Raw genomic sequence first — 12,954 nt, 5'->3', positions numbered from 1 at the left:
CACACACACACACACACACACACACACACACACACACACACACACAGCCCCACCCCCTGCCCACTCAAGTGGGACTAGGGACTATCTGTTCTTTCCAGTCTGACAGTTGGATACACCATTATTCTGACATTCTCACATTCCCATCATTAAACCTGCACTTTCAATACCCTTTCTCCCCCAGCACTCCACTGCTCCCACTCCCCCTCCCCCTCCCCTGATAAATGTTGTCCCCTCCAAATCAGTGCCACGATGAAGAGTCATTTAGACTCAAAATGTTAACTTGCTCTCTCTCCATAGATGGTGCCTGACCCACTGTGATTTCCAGCATCTTTTGTTTTCAGTACAAGTTCTGGCATCTGCAGTAATTTGCTCCGATCTAAACTGAGATTGTGGTTTTGATTTCTGAAGCAATACATGATTCCATTAAAAAAGAATTCAATTTGGGGGCCATGCAAAACCAAAGCTGCCAAATTGCATTGGATTTTTCCAGGTGGGCACGCTGATCATGATCTGAGTAATATGGATACCTGCTATCTGTGAAGGAATGACATTTTCTGACCTCACAAACTTTGAAATTAGCTCTTCCCTTTGTAGTATGTACTTAGATTTTGAGTCAAAGAACTGCAGAACATGGGAGGGGCTGGTCTTGTGGTATTATCAGTAGACTATTAATCCAGACACCCAGGTAATGTTCTAGGTAATATTCAAATCCCACCACTACAGATGGTGAAGTTTACATTCAATTAAGAATAAGGTATTAAGAGTTAAATAATGATCATGAAAGCATTGTTGGAAAAACCCATCTGATCCACTAATATCCTTTAGGGAAGGAAATTGGTCTGCCTACAGGTGACTCCAGGCACATAGCAATGTGGTTGACCCTCTAATGTCCTCTGGGCAATGAGGGACGGGCAATAAATGCTGGCTTAGCCAGCGATGCCCATATTGCCACGAACAAATAAAAAAAGTGTTGAAGATCTGAAACTAACAAAAAGAGAAATTGCTGGGGAAACTCAGCAGGTCTGGCAGCATCTGTAGAGAGAAGTTAATGTTTTGTGTACAGTGACCCTTCTTCAGAACAGGGTTCTGGAGGATTCTATGGAACAGAGTTTCTGAAGGAGGGTCACTGGACTCAAGATGTTAACTCTGGTTTCTCTCCTCAGATGCTGACTGGCTTCCTGATGTTTTCCAACTATATCTGTTTTTCTATCTGGTTGTCGTTTTTACACTCATTCCAGGTTTCACTTTCATTGCTGTGCTTTTGCTACCCACATATTTGAATTCAAAGTTCTTCACATTTATTACCTGTATATATAACTAAATTCCTTATCTGCGCATCACCATTCACTGCTTTTCAAAGAGTTTAAGCTCCTGCCTTTCTTGTATTCGAGCTGCACAATCCTGTAACATTTCTTTTTAGTGATTAGATTAGAGCAAAAGTGATTTGGAATAGTTCACCATATTTATTAGAAAACTTTGGAGTTTAAAAATGTGCTACTGAGTTTCAAACCTGCTGGGATTCTTAATAAAGTGCATGATCAGCCTCTGGTGGTTTTAAATAGTATTGCTGAGATTGTGCTAATAAATGGAATGACCCGTATCTAGATATTTTTGAATTAACCTTGTCAGAGGTGTTATTACTTACTCTTAGAGCAAGTAGGCCTCCTGGTTTAGATGTAGGGACACTATCACCACAACACAAGAGTCCTTAAGACATGTATCAATGTAATTTCTTATCGTGTCTGAGAGAGGAATATAACACATTTCATGTGCAACTAATTACATTGAAATACACCAACTATTATTATTTTGGCAAAGTTAGGAGACATAGCGCTGAAATTTATTGGCTACCTGTGGGCAGGAAAACAGGCATGTGTATCTGCAAATTACTCCACGCTTATTTTTACAAGTAGCGGGAGAGATGCAATTATTTCTCAGTTAAGAGTCTCATCCACTCCCATTTTGATTAACTGAGAGGCAGCAGAGGTCAGTTTTGAACATGTAGCCTGCTCGGTTTAACCCTGTGGGTTGCTGCCCCTTGCCAGTCTCCAGGGTCACTCGGAGGTTCCTTCTCACAATTTTGTCTTCCCGTGTCCCACTTGCCCATCCTGTTCAACTCCTCAATCGGGACCTTTCCGTCTTGCCCCAGTGCAATCCCAGATGTACCTGAAAGTTTATCTCCATCTTTGACACTACCTTCTTTTGTCTCCCCCTTGCAATGGTAATATTGACCACCCCTACTGGCACTACCAGTGTGCAGAGCTCTCCACATCCAATTGCTCAGCTGTATGAGGCTGGAAATCCTCCTACAGATAAATGGAAGACTTGCCTCTTTCTAATTAAACAGCCATCGCTCGAATAATTTAAAGCGGGGCCAAACTGGTGAAATAGAGGCAAGCTTACCCCCAACATATGAGGGACCTTCCCCTCCATACATTGTCCAGCCTATTTTGTGCACACTTTTCTGTTCATGTTGCTTCAAGGAAGAAGGTTGAGCTGGACACTGAAAGAACATTCTGCAATTCCTTGAACAGGGCCAACAGATCTGTATGGTTGGACAGGACTACAGTTTAAAATCTTATCCAAAGGACAGTAACTTAAACAATGCACAGCAATGTCAAAATTGTATGCTTAAACCGTGGGCTCGAACTTGAAACCACAAAAACTGAACCAGTAATGAGCGTGCTATTAATTGAATCAGGCTGATAAAGTGCTGAAGCAAGACTCCCTCTGGCTTTTATTTACATTGAATAGTTGTAGATAGATACCTTCAGAATTTTTTTTAGTATTTGATTATAGGATCTGGGTGTCACTGACTAGGTCAACATTTATTGCCCTTCTCTGCATTCCCTTGAGAAGCTGGTGGTGGACCATAGTGTTGAGCTGTGGTTGCTGGGGGCAGGGAGACCCACAACACTGTGAGGGAATGTGTTCCAGGATTTTGACCCACTGACAGTGAGGGAATCGCAATGTGGTTGCACGTCAGGGTATTATTTGGCTTGGAGGGGAATTGCAGGATTGCAGGTGGTGTTGTACCCATGCATCTGCTGCCTGTTTGTCCTTATAGTGGTAGAGATCACAGGTTTGAAACATTTTTATGATCACACTATGAATTTCAGCAATGAAAATCTTCATAATACATGAATAATGTCATGCACTTAGAACAGAACTTATGCCCTGCCTCAATGCCAGTTAGTAGGGCAGTTAGTAGGATATTTAATTGAGTGGGCAAAAGACATTAAGAGCCCCATATCACTGTCACGAGTATTTAATAAGCTGTTTGTGGCAGTCACAATGTGGAAGTCTGAAACATTGAGAACTATCTATTCTTCCCTGGCTATGCCAATCAGTGAATCCTGTCCTGTGACCGCCATCCACCCTCCCTGTGGCATGGGCCTCTGGTGGATATGTTACAGGAAACTGAGGACAATGAGGAGCTATCAGCGATGAATTGACGAGCACCTTTTGGGGAATTGGGTTTCTACCCCCTCAGAGCTATATTTTAATCCTAATGAAGGCCTGCTGTTGACCACTTATGTACCTAACTGACAACTGATTTCGCTGGCTTTCCCAGAACGGCTCTTGCTAGCTCATCAGTCAGTAGGCAAGACTCCAATTTACTTGGATTAAATTCCATCCATAATGACTAGAGGAATTCTTACCAATCAAATACTTATCCGATTAGTTTGCATGCAACTTTACTTTCTAAAAGATTAAGTGAAATGATGCATTTTATAATTGTGATGTCAGATGTATGCATTGGGCAATAAGGTATTAAACATGGTACCGAGCACAATCCAATATTTTGGGTCAAAGTTACACATCTTTACATACAGATCTACGATCGCATATTGGCTGTGTGCTCCAGAGAAGGGGACACAATTGAACTGGATAAACCAGTTGCAACAGAAGGAAATGTTGAAGTTTGGTTGAATTCTCTGCTTAAGGAGTCTCAAAGTTCACTTCACAGTATTATTCAAAATGCTGCCTATGTAATACAGGAAGAACATTTTAATCTTATTGACTTCCTGAATACATTCTGTGCCCAGGTAAGTTCTGAAATCTATTAATTAGCATGCTATTTTGTTCTTAACCAATTTAAAAATACATGTTTTGAAAGCCAATTGTGATCCAAATTTATAAATGAATGAATTCTTTCTCAATATATAGTGGGATAATCACTTCAATGGTTTGGTCACCATGATTTATTGCTCAGAGGGGTGGTTTATTTTTGATATGTGCTTCCATGAATATGATTTTCTCATCCATTAATAGGTTTGCAGGGGCTGATTTTTTTTTTTGCTTCAGATTCAAGTAGTTGGGGCCAATATTTATTGGGTTTTTGATCTTTGAGCATTGACTTTAGTGGATATGCTAATGGAAACAAATGTAAAATTCAGATTATAATTTAGTTTTTGGTGTACTGTGCAATCTACAGTAGTAATCACAACTGAGTTAAAAGACACTCAGCACCAGGTTACAGTCCAACAGGTTATTTGGAAGTACAAGCTTTCAGAGCGCTGTTCCTTCGTCAGGTAGCTAGTGGAGTAGGATCATAGGACACAGAACTTATAGCACAAGATCAAAGTATCATACAACTGATATAATGTATTGAACTAACCTAGATTGCTGCTAAGTCTTTAATCACTTAAAATGGGGTTGCAGGTTTCAATTGATTAATATGTAAATCCCAGAATTTCTTTCGAGTCACAGCCCTGAGATAATTTAGGGTTTTATCAGTATATATATAAAAAAAAGACATCTCGCCTCAGACAATGCATTGAAGTTACGAGGTTAGAGTCTGTCTGTATCCCGACCTTGAGTCAGATTGATTCTATTTCCAATGTAGGAATTTATAAAATGTCACATGGACTGACTGCCTACAGATTGTGTGCTTTTTGAACAAAATAGAATGAATCTGCAAATACAAATTACAACTGAATTCTAGGTGCTCATTTTATTTGGCGCCAAGGCCTTTTGAAACAACCTATTTATTTATTTGTCTGAAGAAGATCCGAGAGACAAGAATTAGGCTTACTTCCTCATTGTGTATGGGCACTAAAATGGGGCACATTACACCAAATGCCATGTGTGTGAGGGCATTAGCGCACATGTTGAACATGTGCAAAAAGTATGGGTAGCAACAGTCATCTGTAGTGTGTTGGTACTCAATACTTCATCTACTGCCCTCACTTAACGTCACACAGTTGAACATGTGGTTCGTACTGTAGTAGAAGGAATACCCTCTCATCTTCAGTCCCACCCCAATGCTATTCAAAGAAATCAGCAGATATTCCAAAAGCAAACTATTGAGCTTGCTGGAAAGCTTAAATAAGAATGGAAAATGCTGGAAAAGACTCAGCACCCATGAAGATTGAAATGAGTTAATATTTCTGGCTGTCTTTTCACTATAATTGGAAACAATAGAAATGTATTTGCTCTTAACAAGGTGAAATGGGGCATGGTAGATAAAAAGCAAGATGGAAGCTCTGTGATAAGACTGAAGACGGGAGATATTAAATGACAAAACATTGCTGGAGCAGGGCCAAAGGGAGTCATTGGCTACCCCTTAATTTGAACGCTCCAGTGGAGATGCATGTGGCAGAAAAATAAGCATCTAAAAACAAAATCAGAAAAAACATTAAGCCAAATCTTATTTTATTTGACTAAGTGCAAGTTGCGTCAGGTTTTATGGAAGCTTTTCTCACTGTGAGGCCTAGTAGTTCTCTTGCCTACCGTACCAACTTGCCACATTAATTACACCATTCATCCGGCCTCCTTCATGTCCAATTTCCACCCCATCTTACCAGATGCCATTCTCAGAACAACTGGCTACTCAGCAGCTATTCATCAAAATTGGAATTGTTTGCACTTGTGCTATCTTTGAAAGGCCACAGTACACCTGGAACAAGCATTGGAAATCTGCCACTGCCCCTCACTGGCAATGTTATGGCACAAAAGCACACTGCCCATAGCACATAGCTGGCATGGCTGATGTTCTCTCAGGTATATATATCCTCTTGTCTGGGTCATGTTAAACTATCAGGCCACAGACTTTACCTGTCCTTAGCAACAATTCCACCGTACTATGGCCGACCACCAACTCCACCCCCCCGACTCCACCGAGGACATCCAAGTCCTGAGCTGCCTTCACCACCAAGTTCTAACCACCTGATGCCTGGAGGAAGATTGTCTCATCTGCCACCTTAGGACCCTCCAACTGCATGGAATCAATGCCGATTTCAGCAGTTTCTTCATCTCCCTTCCCCCCCACATCATCTCAGATACAACCCTCCAACTCAGCACCAGTCTCTTGAACTGTCCTACCTGTCTATCTTCCTTCCCACCTATCCGCTCCATCCTCCGACCAATCACCATCACTCCCCATCTACCTATCGCCTTCCCAGCTAGCTTTCCCCCAGCTCCACCCCGACCCGCTTATTGACCTCCCATTCCCCTTCCCCTGCCCTCCACCCCACCCCCGACATTCCTGATGAAGGGTTTCTGTCCGAAACATCGGTTCCTCTGCTCTTTGGAGGCTGGCTGACCTGCTGTGCTTTTCCAGTGCCACACCTTTCACCTCTTAGCTACATCCTGTCTGAACACCCACAGAGTCAGATACCTCGTACCCAGTGCCTGCTGTAGACCTGCATCCAGCAGCGAAACATTACAAACAGGTGCACCATTGGCCAAGAACAAGACAAGCATGTGCAAAAGGGGACTCAAACAAAGCGAAAAGAGGTTGAACTTCTCTCCCAAACTGCAAAAAGATTTCAGCATCCTGACCAACAACTATTTTACAGAGTGTGGTTGTCTGCTGCACCCAGTCCCCATTTACTGCAACAGGGTGTCTGTGAGGTTCTGTCTGTTTTGTACACAGCTAAGGTCTTCATGGACAAGAACAGCTCCCTTCTCCCCAGTGTCATCATCCTTAGAAGACTGATCTTGGTCTCTCAGTTCCTCAGTATCTATCACACTGTCTCTTTGCGTGCTCCAGTTGGGTAGGGCACAGCATGCCAAGGTAATGCAGCAGACTCTGTCTGGACTGAACTGGAGGGAGCTCCCAGACTGTTCCAAGTAGTGGAACTACATCATCAGAGGCCCTATTGTTTGAGCCATTATGGCCCTGGTTGAGATTTGGGCAGCTTGCATTCCGCATCAGTCAGAGGGTTGTGCAAAAGTGTCATGAGCTATGGTCACTGCAAGTAGTCTATAAGACAATAACACATAGGAATGGAAGTAAGGCCATTTGGCCCATCGAGTCCATTCCGCCATTTAATCATGGCTGATGGGCGTTTCAACTCCACTTACCCGGACTCTCCTCGTAGCCTTTAATTCCTTGCAAGATCACGAATTTATCAATCTCTGCTTTGACGACATTAATGTCCTGGCCTCCACTGCGCTCTGTGGCAATGAATTCCACAGACCTACCAGTCTCTGGCTGAAGAAATGTCTCCTCATTTCCATTCTAAATTGACCCCATCTTATTCTAAGGTTGTGCTCACGGGTCCTAGTCTCCCTACTAAAGGAAACAACTTCCCAGCGTCCCTTTCTAAGCCATGCATTATTTTGTAAGTTTCCATTAGATCTCCCCTCAACCTTCTAATCTCTAATGAACACAATCCCAGGATCTTCAGCCGTTAATCATATGTTAGGCCTCCAATTCCAGGGATCATCCATGTGAATCTCCGCTGGACATGCTCCAGTGCCAGTATGTCCCTCCTGAGGTGTGCGACTCAAAATTGGACACAGTATTCCAAATGGAGCCTAACTCGAGCTTTATAAAGTCTCAGAAGCACATCATTACTTTTATATTCCAACCCTCTTGAGATAAATGACAACATTACATTTGCTTTCTTAATCACGGACTCGACCTGCAAGTTAACCTTTAGAGAATCCTGAACTAGCACTCCCAGATCCCTTTGAACTTTGGCTTTATGAATTTTCTCATCATTTAGAAAATAGACCATGCCTGTATTCTTTTTTCCAATGTGCAAGACCTCTCATTTGCTCACATTGAATTCATCAGCCATTTCCTGGACCACTCTCCTAAACTGTCTAAATCTTTCTGCAGCTGGAAATGTGTTGCTGGAAAAGCGCAGCAGGTCAGGCAGCATCCAAGGAACAGGAGAATCAACGTTTCGGGCATCAGCCCTTCTTCATTCCTGAAGTCCTCACTTTCTCCTTAAATCTTTCTGCAGCCTCCCCACCTCCTTAGTACTATCTGCCTGTCCATCTAACTTCGTATCATCGGTGAACTTTGCCAGAATGCCCCTAGTTCCTTTATTCAGATCATTAATATATAAAGTGAACATCTGCAGTTGATCCTTGTAACTAACCTTGTCAGGGCCTTGGACCCTCAAATGCACCAGGTTTATGAGGGTGCTCCAGGATGTAGGAGTCATGGCAGCTGCCAGAGTAGCAGTAACACATTTTCAGGGAGTGTTAGCGCTGATCACCTAAACATTGGTCAAACAGAACCCTGTTGCTGAGTTCTACACGTTGTGATATGGTCCTCTCAGTACCATCATCAATGGTACCTTGCACCTGGAGGATCACAGCAATATTATTGAAGCCAAATGACCTCATCATGAGGAACAAAATGAACTGGTCTGATCTTGCACTTATGGTATTGGTCCTGATGCTTTGTGGTTACATGACTGAGAGATCCTACATGGATCAGTTGTCACTTCCTAGAAGGGGTCAGTTGCACAGAAGTTCAGCGCAGTTGTGACCTCCACAGCTACTGGGAGAGGATGGCTTCACTCTCCTGCAGCCCTCAGTTCCAGCATCCAGCTCATTTCTGAGGACGTACTAAGGTTGTGCTGGCTGTGTGCCTTGTTCATGCCCAAGAACTGGGTTTGAGATTAGATTACTCTGATGTCCTGAGCACCCCAGACATCCTGAGGCTTTGTGGCTCCGATCTCCCCATGAGCTGGCTGCACCTCGTCCTCTGTGCCAGCCTGCTGCTGTTCCAGGGCTTGTCATCTTGCCTGCTCCTCCTGCATCCATCTTCACCTTTATTGGTAGGCAGCCACAGAAACCAACACATCACAAGCAGCAGGGCCCAGAACTCTCAATGGAAAGGACTTGCAATGAGAGCAGATGGAATAGAAGAGTTTCATGGATCTCATCAGGGTGGCATACACTGCAGGCTGAGGGCTGAGCACACTTCATCACACAGCGAGACATTGCTGGACATAGCTAACAAGGCACATTCCTGTATTTCCTTTTGTTTCATTCTGTTTCCACATTCTGTTTCAGCATGTGCAATAACTAGGTGTTGCCTTACTGAGTGGCCTCAGCACAAAACAAGCCTCCACATCAAACAGAAACCACACATTGCATTCAGCACAAGCCAATAAAATGCTTACATGACCAACAAGGACTTGAAGTTACCTGGTTCACACAAGATCCTTCAAAGTTATATGAAATATGGTTCCCCTTCTGACAGCACTTACCTCTTGTTCCATTATTGCTGATAACTTCAACCTGATTGCGATGCCCAAGTTCAGTTTGGAAGTATCAATGGCATGTGACAAATGGGCTTTGACCAGCACCCGACCGTTGTTGTTCTAGATACACTTGCATCTGCATGGCAGTTGCGTAGCACAAATTACTTCCCAATTATCAAGCTAGGCCTGAATGGTGTACAAATCTTGCTGCATAGGACAATGGACAGCTTCAGTATGTGCGAACAAAATTCAACACTGCACTAATCAGTGAACATTCCCATTCTACCCATATGATGAACAGAAAGTTATTGATGAAGCAGCCAAGATACCTGAACCTCGGACATTGTTATGAGGGATTTGTGTAGCAGTAATGTCCTGAGGTTGAGATGATTAACCTCCAACAAACACATCCAGCTTCTGCTTGTGTTAGATGTGACTCCAGGAAATTGAATTTTTTTCCTGATTCTAGTGGAATAAGGACTCCTTGATGTTATGCTTGATCAATACTGTCTTGATGTCGAGGACTGTCACTGTCACCTGGCTTCTGAAATTCAGCTCTTTTGTCGGCTGCAGCCAAGTAACCAAGTTGAACATCATTAACCATATTATTAGTGAATAGTTTGTTAATGCAGAAGTCATTAAAATTGTTATTAATACTCATCCTAGGTTGGCCTTCTTGGAATTCAGATGATTTGGACGAGAGATGCTGAAGATGCCCTGAAACTGTCACAGGTTGACCGTAAAATCATGCAGACAACGAACCAGTACTTTTTGGAAATTCTTAATATACTGATTGACAGGACAACCAAAGATTTAAATCTTAATGAGCGCGTGAAGTATGAGACTCTAATCACAATCCATGTCCATCAGAGAGATATCTTCGATCAGATGGTAAATCATTTTACTGTATCTTAGATGCAATAGTTTTTCCTTTCATTAATTTGTGTATCTATTAACTTTTGGTGGACATTAGAATATAAATGAATGTCAAAACAAATATCTTAACCTTTTTGTCATCTGAAATGAATTCCAAGCAAAAGATTGGCAGAATATTTAATTTCTCAAACAATGAATTTGGGAAAAACAGTGATATAAATTTTTATTTTCTTCCCACTTAATCACCTATCAAAAAGCTTTAACATACTTAAATCAAAAGATTTTGCTCCAAAAAAAATTCTATTTACCCCTTCTTCCCTGTCCCTTGTTCTTATCTATATTTTGCTACTCTACACCAGAATATTTTCTGTCCATTTAAATGTGGGTGCCTTCAGTGCCTTTGGTGGATTAGGTTATATGGTGTGAATTTGCATATGAATCATATAAACCGCTGTCTAAAAAGAGCCAAAATATATTCAACTTCTATTTAATGGGTAATGACTTTCACCTTTACTGAGAATCTGACCATCGATCACTGCTGCATCAAATGAAAATAGTCTTGCTGCATAAATTTGTTTTTACGGTGATAGAAATTTTCCTTGTTTGGATAATAATTAACAAGTGAGTGCTGTTTTCATTCTTTTAATCTCTTACAGTACCGAATGCAGATAAAATCTCCGACAGATTTTGAATGGTTGAAGCAGTGCAGGTTCTATTTCCTTGATGATGCTGACAAGATGCAGATATCAATTACTGATGTGGATTTTCATTACCAGAATGAGTTTTTGGGGTGCACTGACAGATTGGTTATTACTCCACTCACTGACAGGTACAAATTTTGTGCCTTTGCACTTGAATAGCTGAAGTTGAAAGATGGAATGTGTCACCAGAATGCATGGCCAAAATACATTTTTCTGCATGTCATGTTGTGGCCTTTTGCCATCCTTTTTTTAAAAAAATTCACTCATTAGATATGGGCATCACTGGCCAGCATTTATTGCCTGTCCCTAGTTGCCCCTGAGAGGTTACTGCTGAATTTTTCTGATTTATCTAGTACAAACTACTTTGGAATGGTATTCTTCACGATTCTAAGAGAAGATATTCTTTACATTTGCTAGTTCAAGGTGGATGGATTAATTTGGTTTCAGATTGTAGTTTATTTTGAATAAGCCCTGATCCATTAAGCTCCAAGAATTAAGCTCCCTGTCAAAGCTGATAGCAGATTACACAACTCAGTTTCAGTCTTCTGTTCTGGGCACATCAGTTACTCTACTTTCTGACCCCCTTTTCTGATGGGTCTTTTTCCCTTTTCCTCTTATTTTCATCCTTGAAGTTGCAGAAAGCCAGAGCGAGTACCAGTTGTGTCACCAAATCTGAGCATCTATTACCAAACACTCCCAAATGAGCAGACAAAAGTTCCATTTATTGTGTCCAGCAGCATGTGTTACCATCAACCTTACCTTACCTCAACCAGCTCCTCTCTAAGATTTGAGGAACAGCTTCTTTCCACGTATTTGTTTATTTCCACACATTTATACACATACATTTCTTTATTGCCATACAGGGCACATGGTGTCCCGTTTGATGTGACGGACTGCTTTGTGCTTTTGACCCTAACAGACATAGTGCTGAGTTGAGATTATCCAAGCATTGCACAAAGGCACAGAATGGCAAGTGAGTCAGCGAGAAAATTGGAATTATTGTATTGTCCTTTGGATGAGACACTGAGACGTACTAATTTATTTTTGCAGAAAGCTATTAAAAATCCTCTGATACTATTCAAACATAATTCTAAAGGTATTAGGTTACTGCACTATTTAACTGTAGTCTCTGGTACTTTTAAGGGTGGCATGGTGGCTGTGTTTAGCACTGCTGCCTCACACCGCCAAGGACCTGAGTTCAATTCCTGCCTTGGGCGACTGTCTGTGTGGAGTTTGCACATTCTCCCTGTGTTTGCTTGGGTGTGCTCCTGTTTCCTCCCACAATCCAAAAATGTGCAGGTCAGGTGAATTGGCAATGATATATTGCCCAAGAGTGTTAGGTGCATTAGTCAGGGGGTAGGTTACTCATCAGAGAGTTGATGTGGACTTGTTGGGCCGAAGGGCCTGTTTCCATACTGTAGGGAATCTAATGTTAATTCTTTTTGTTGAGTATTTTCAAATTGCTCTAAGTGTAAAAAAAAGTCACAAACATTAAGTTTTATCTAGCTGCTTTTTGCACTTGCAATGTCACTGCAAAAAATAATAATTGACACAAGATCATTTTTACTGTTAATATTGGTTCCTTGTGATTCTTGGCAGAACCAGATTGTTGTTTAAAAGAACTTCTACAAAATATGAAAATGTCATATTTAATATTTAAATTCTGAGTGGAGGAATTGTGATATAATGGCCAACAATTTCCTAGAGTCATTGTAATAACATATCTTCACTGAAGTTGAGGTGAAAAAATCACAGCAAGTTAGGGAGCAAGTGGCTTTTGCCATTATGAATGACATAGTTCCTGAAAAACATTCAATGATTCTGTCTCTACCATTTTCAAGCAAAGAGAATTTCAAAGATTAATGATCCTCCAAGAGACAACATTTCTCCTCATAAGGGAATACATCCTGTGAACAATCATC

At 41.6% G+C, this 12,954-nt stretch overlaps 1 protein-coding gene across 1 annotated transcript in view; it reads left to right on the top strand.

Moving 5' to 3' along the window:
* Nucleotides 1-12,954, top strand: part of LOC140453242 (dynein axonemal heavy chain 5-like) — a 293,833-nt gene that overhangs the window by 144,727 nt on the left and 136,152 nt on the right. The window contains 3 exon segments of the mRNA XM_072547816.1: nucleotides 3,837-4,049; nucleotides 10,122-10,346; nucleotides 10,988-11,160. Of these exon segments, the coding sequence (XP_072403917.1) occupies nucleotides 3,837-4,049; nucleotides 10,122-10,346; nucleotides 10,988-11,160 (611 nt within the window).

This window comes from Chiloscyllium punctatum, chromosome 26 (genome assembly GCF_047496795.1).
Source record: "Chiloscyllium punctatum isolate Juve2018m chromosome 26, sChiPun1.3, whole genome shotgun sequence".
Lineage (NCBI taxonomy): Eukaryota > Metazoa > Chordata > Chondrichthyes > Orectolobiformes > Hemiscylliidae > Chiloscyllium > Chiloscyllium punctatum.
The sequence above is the reverse complement of the archived record's forward strand: the minus strand, read 5'-3'. Positions and strand labels throughout refer to the sequence as shown.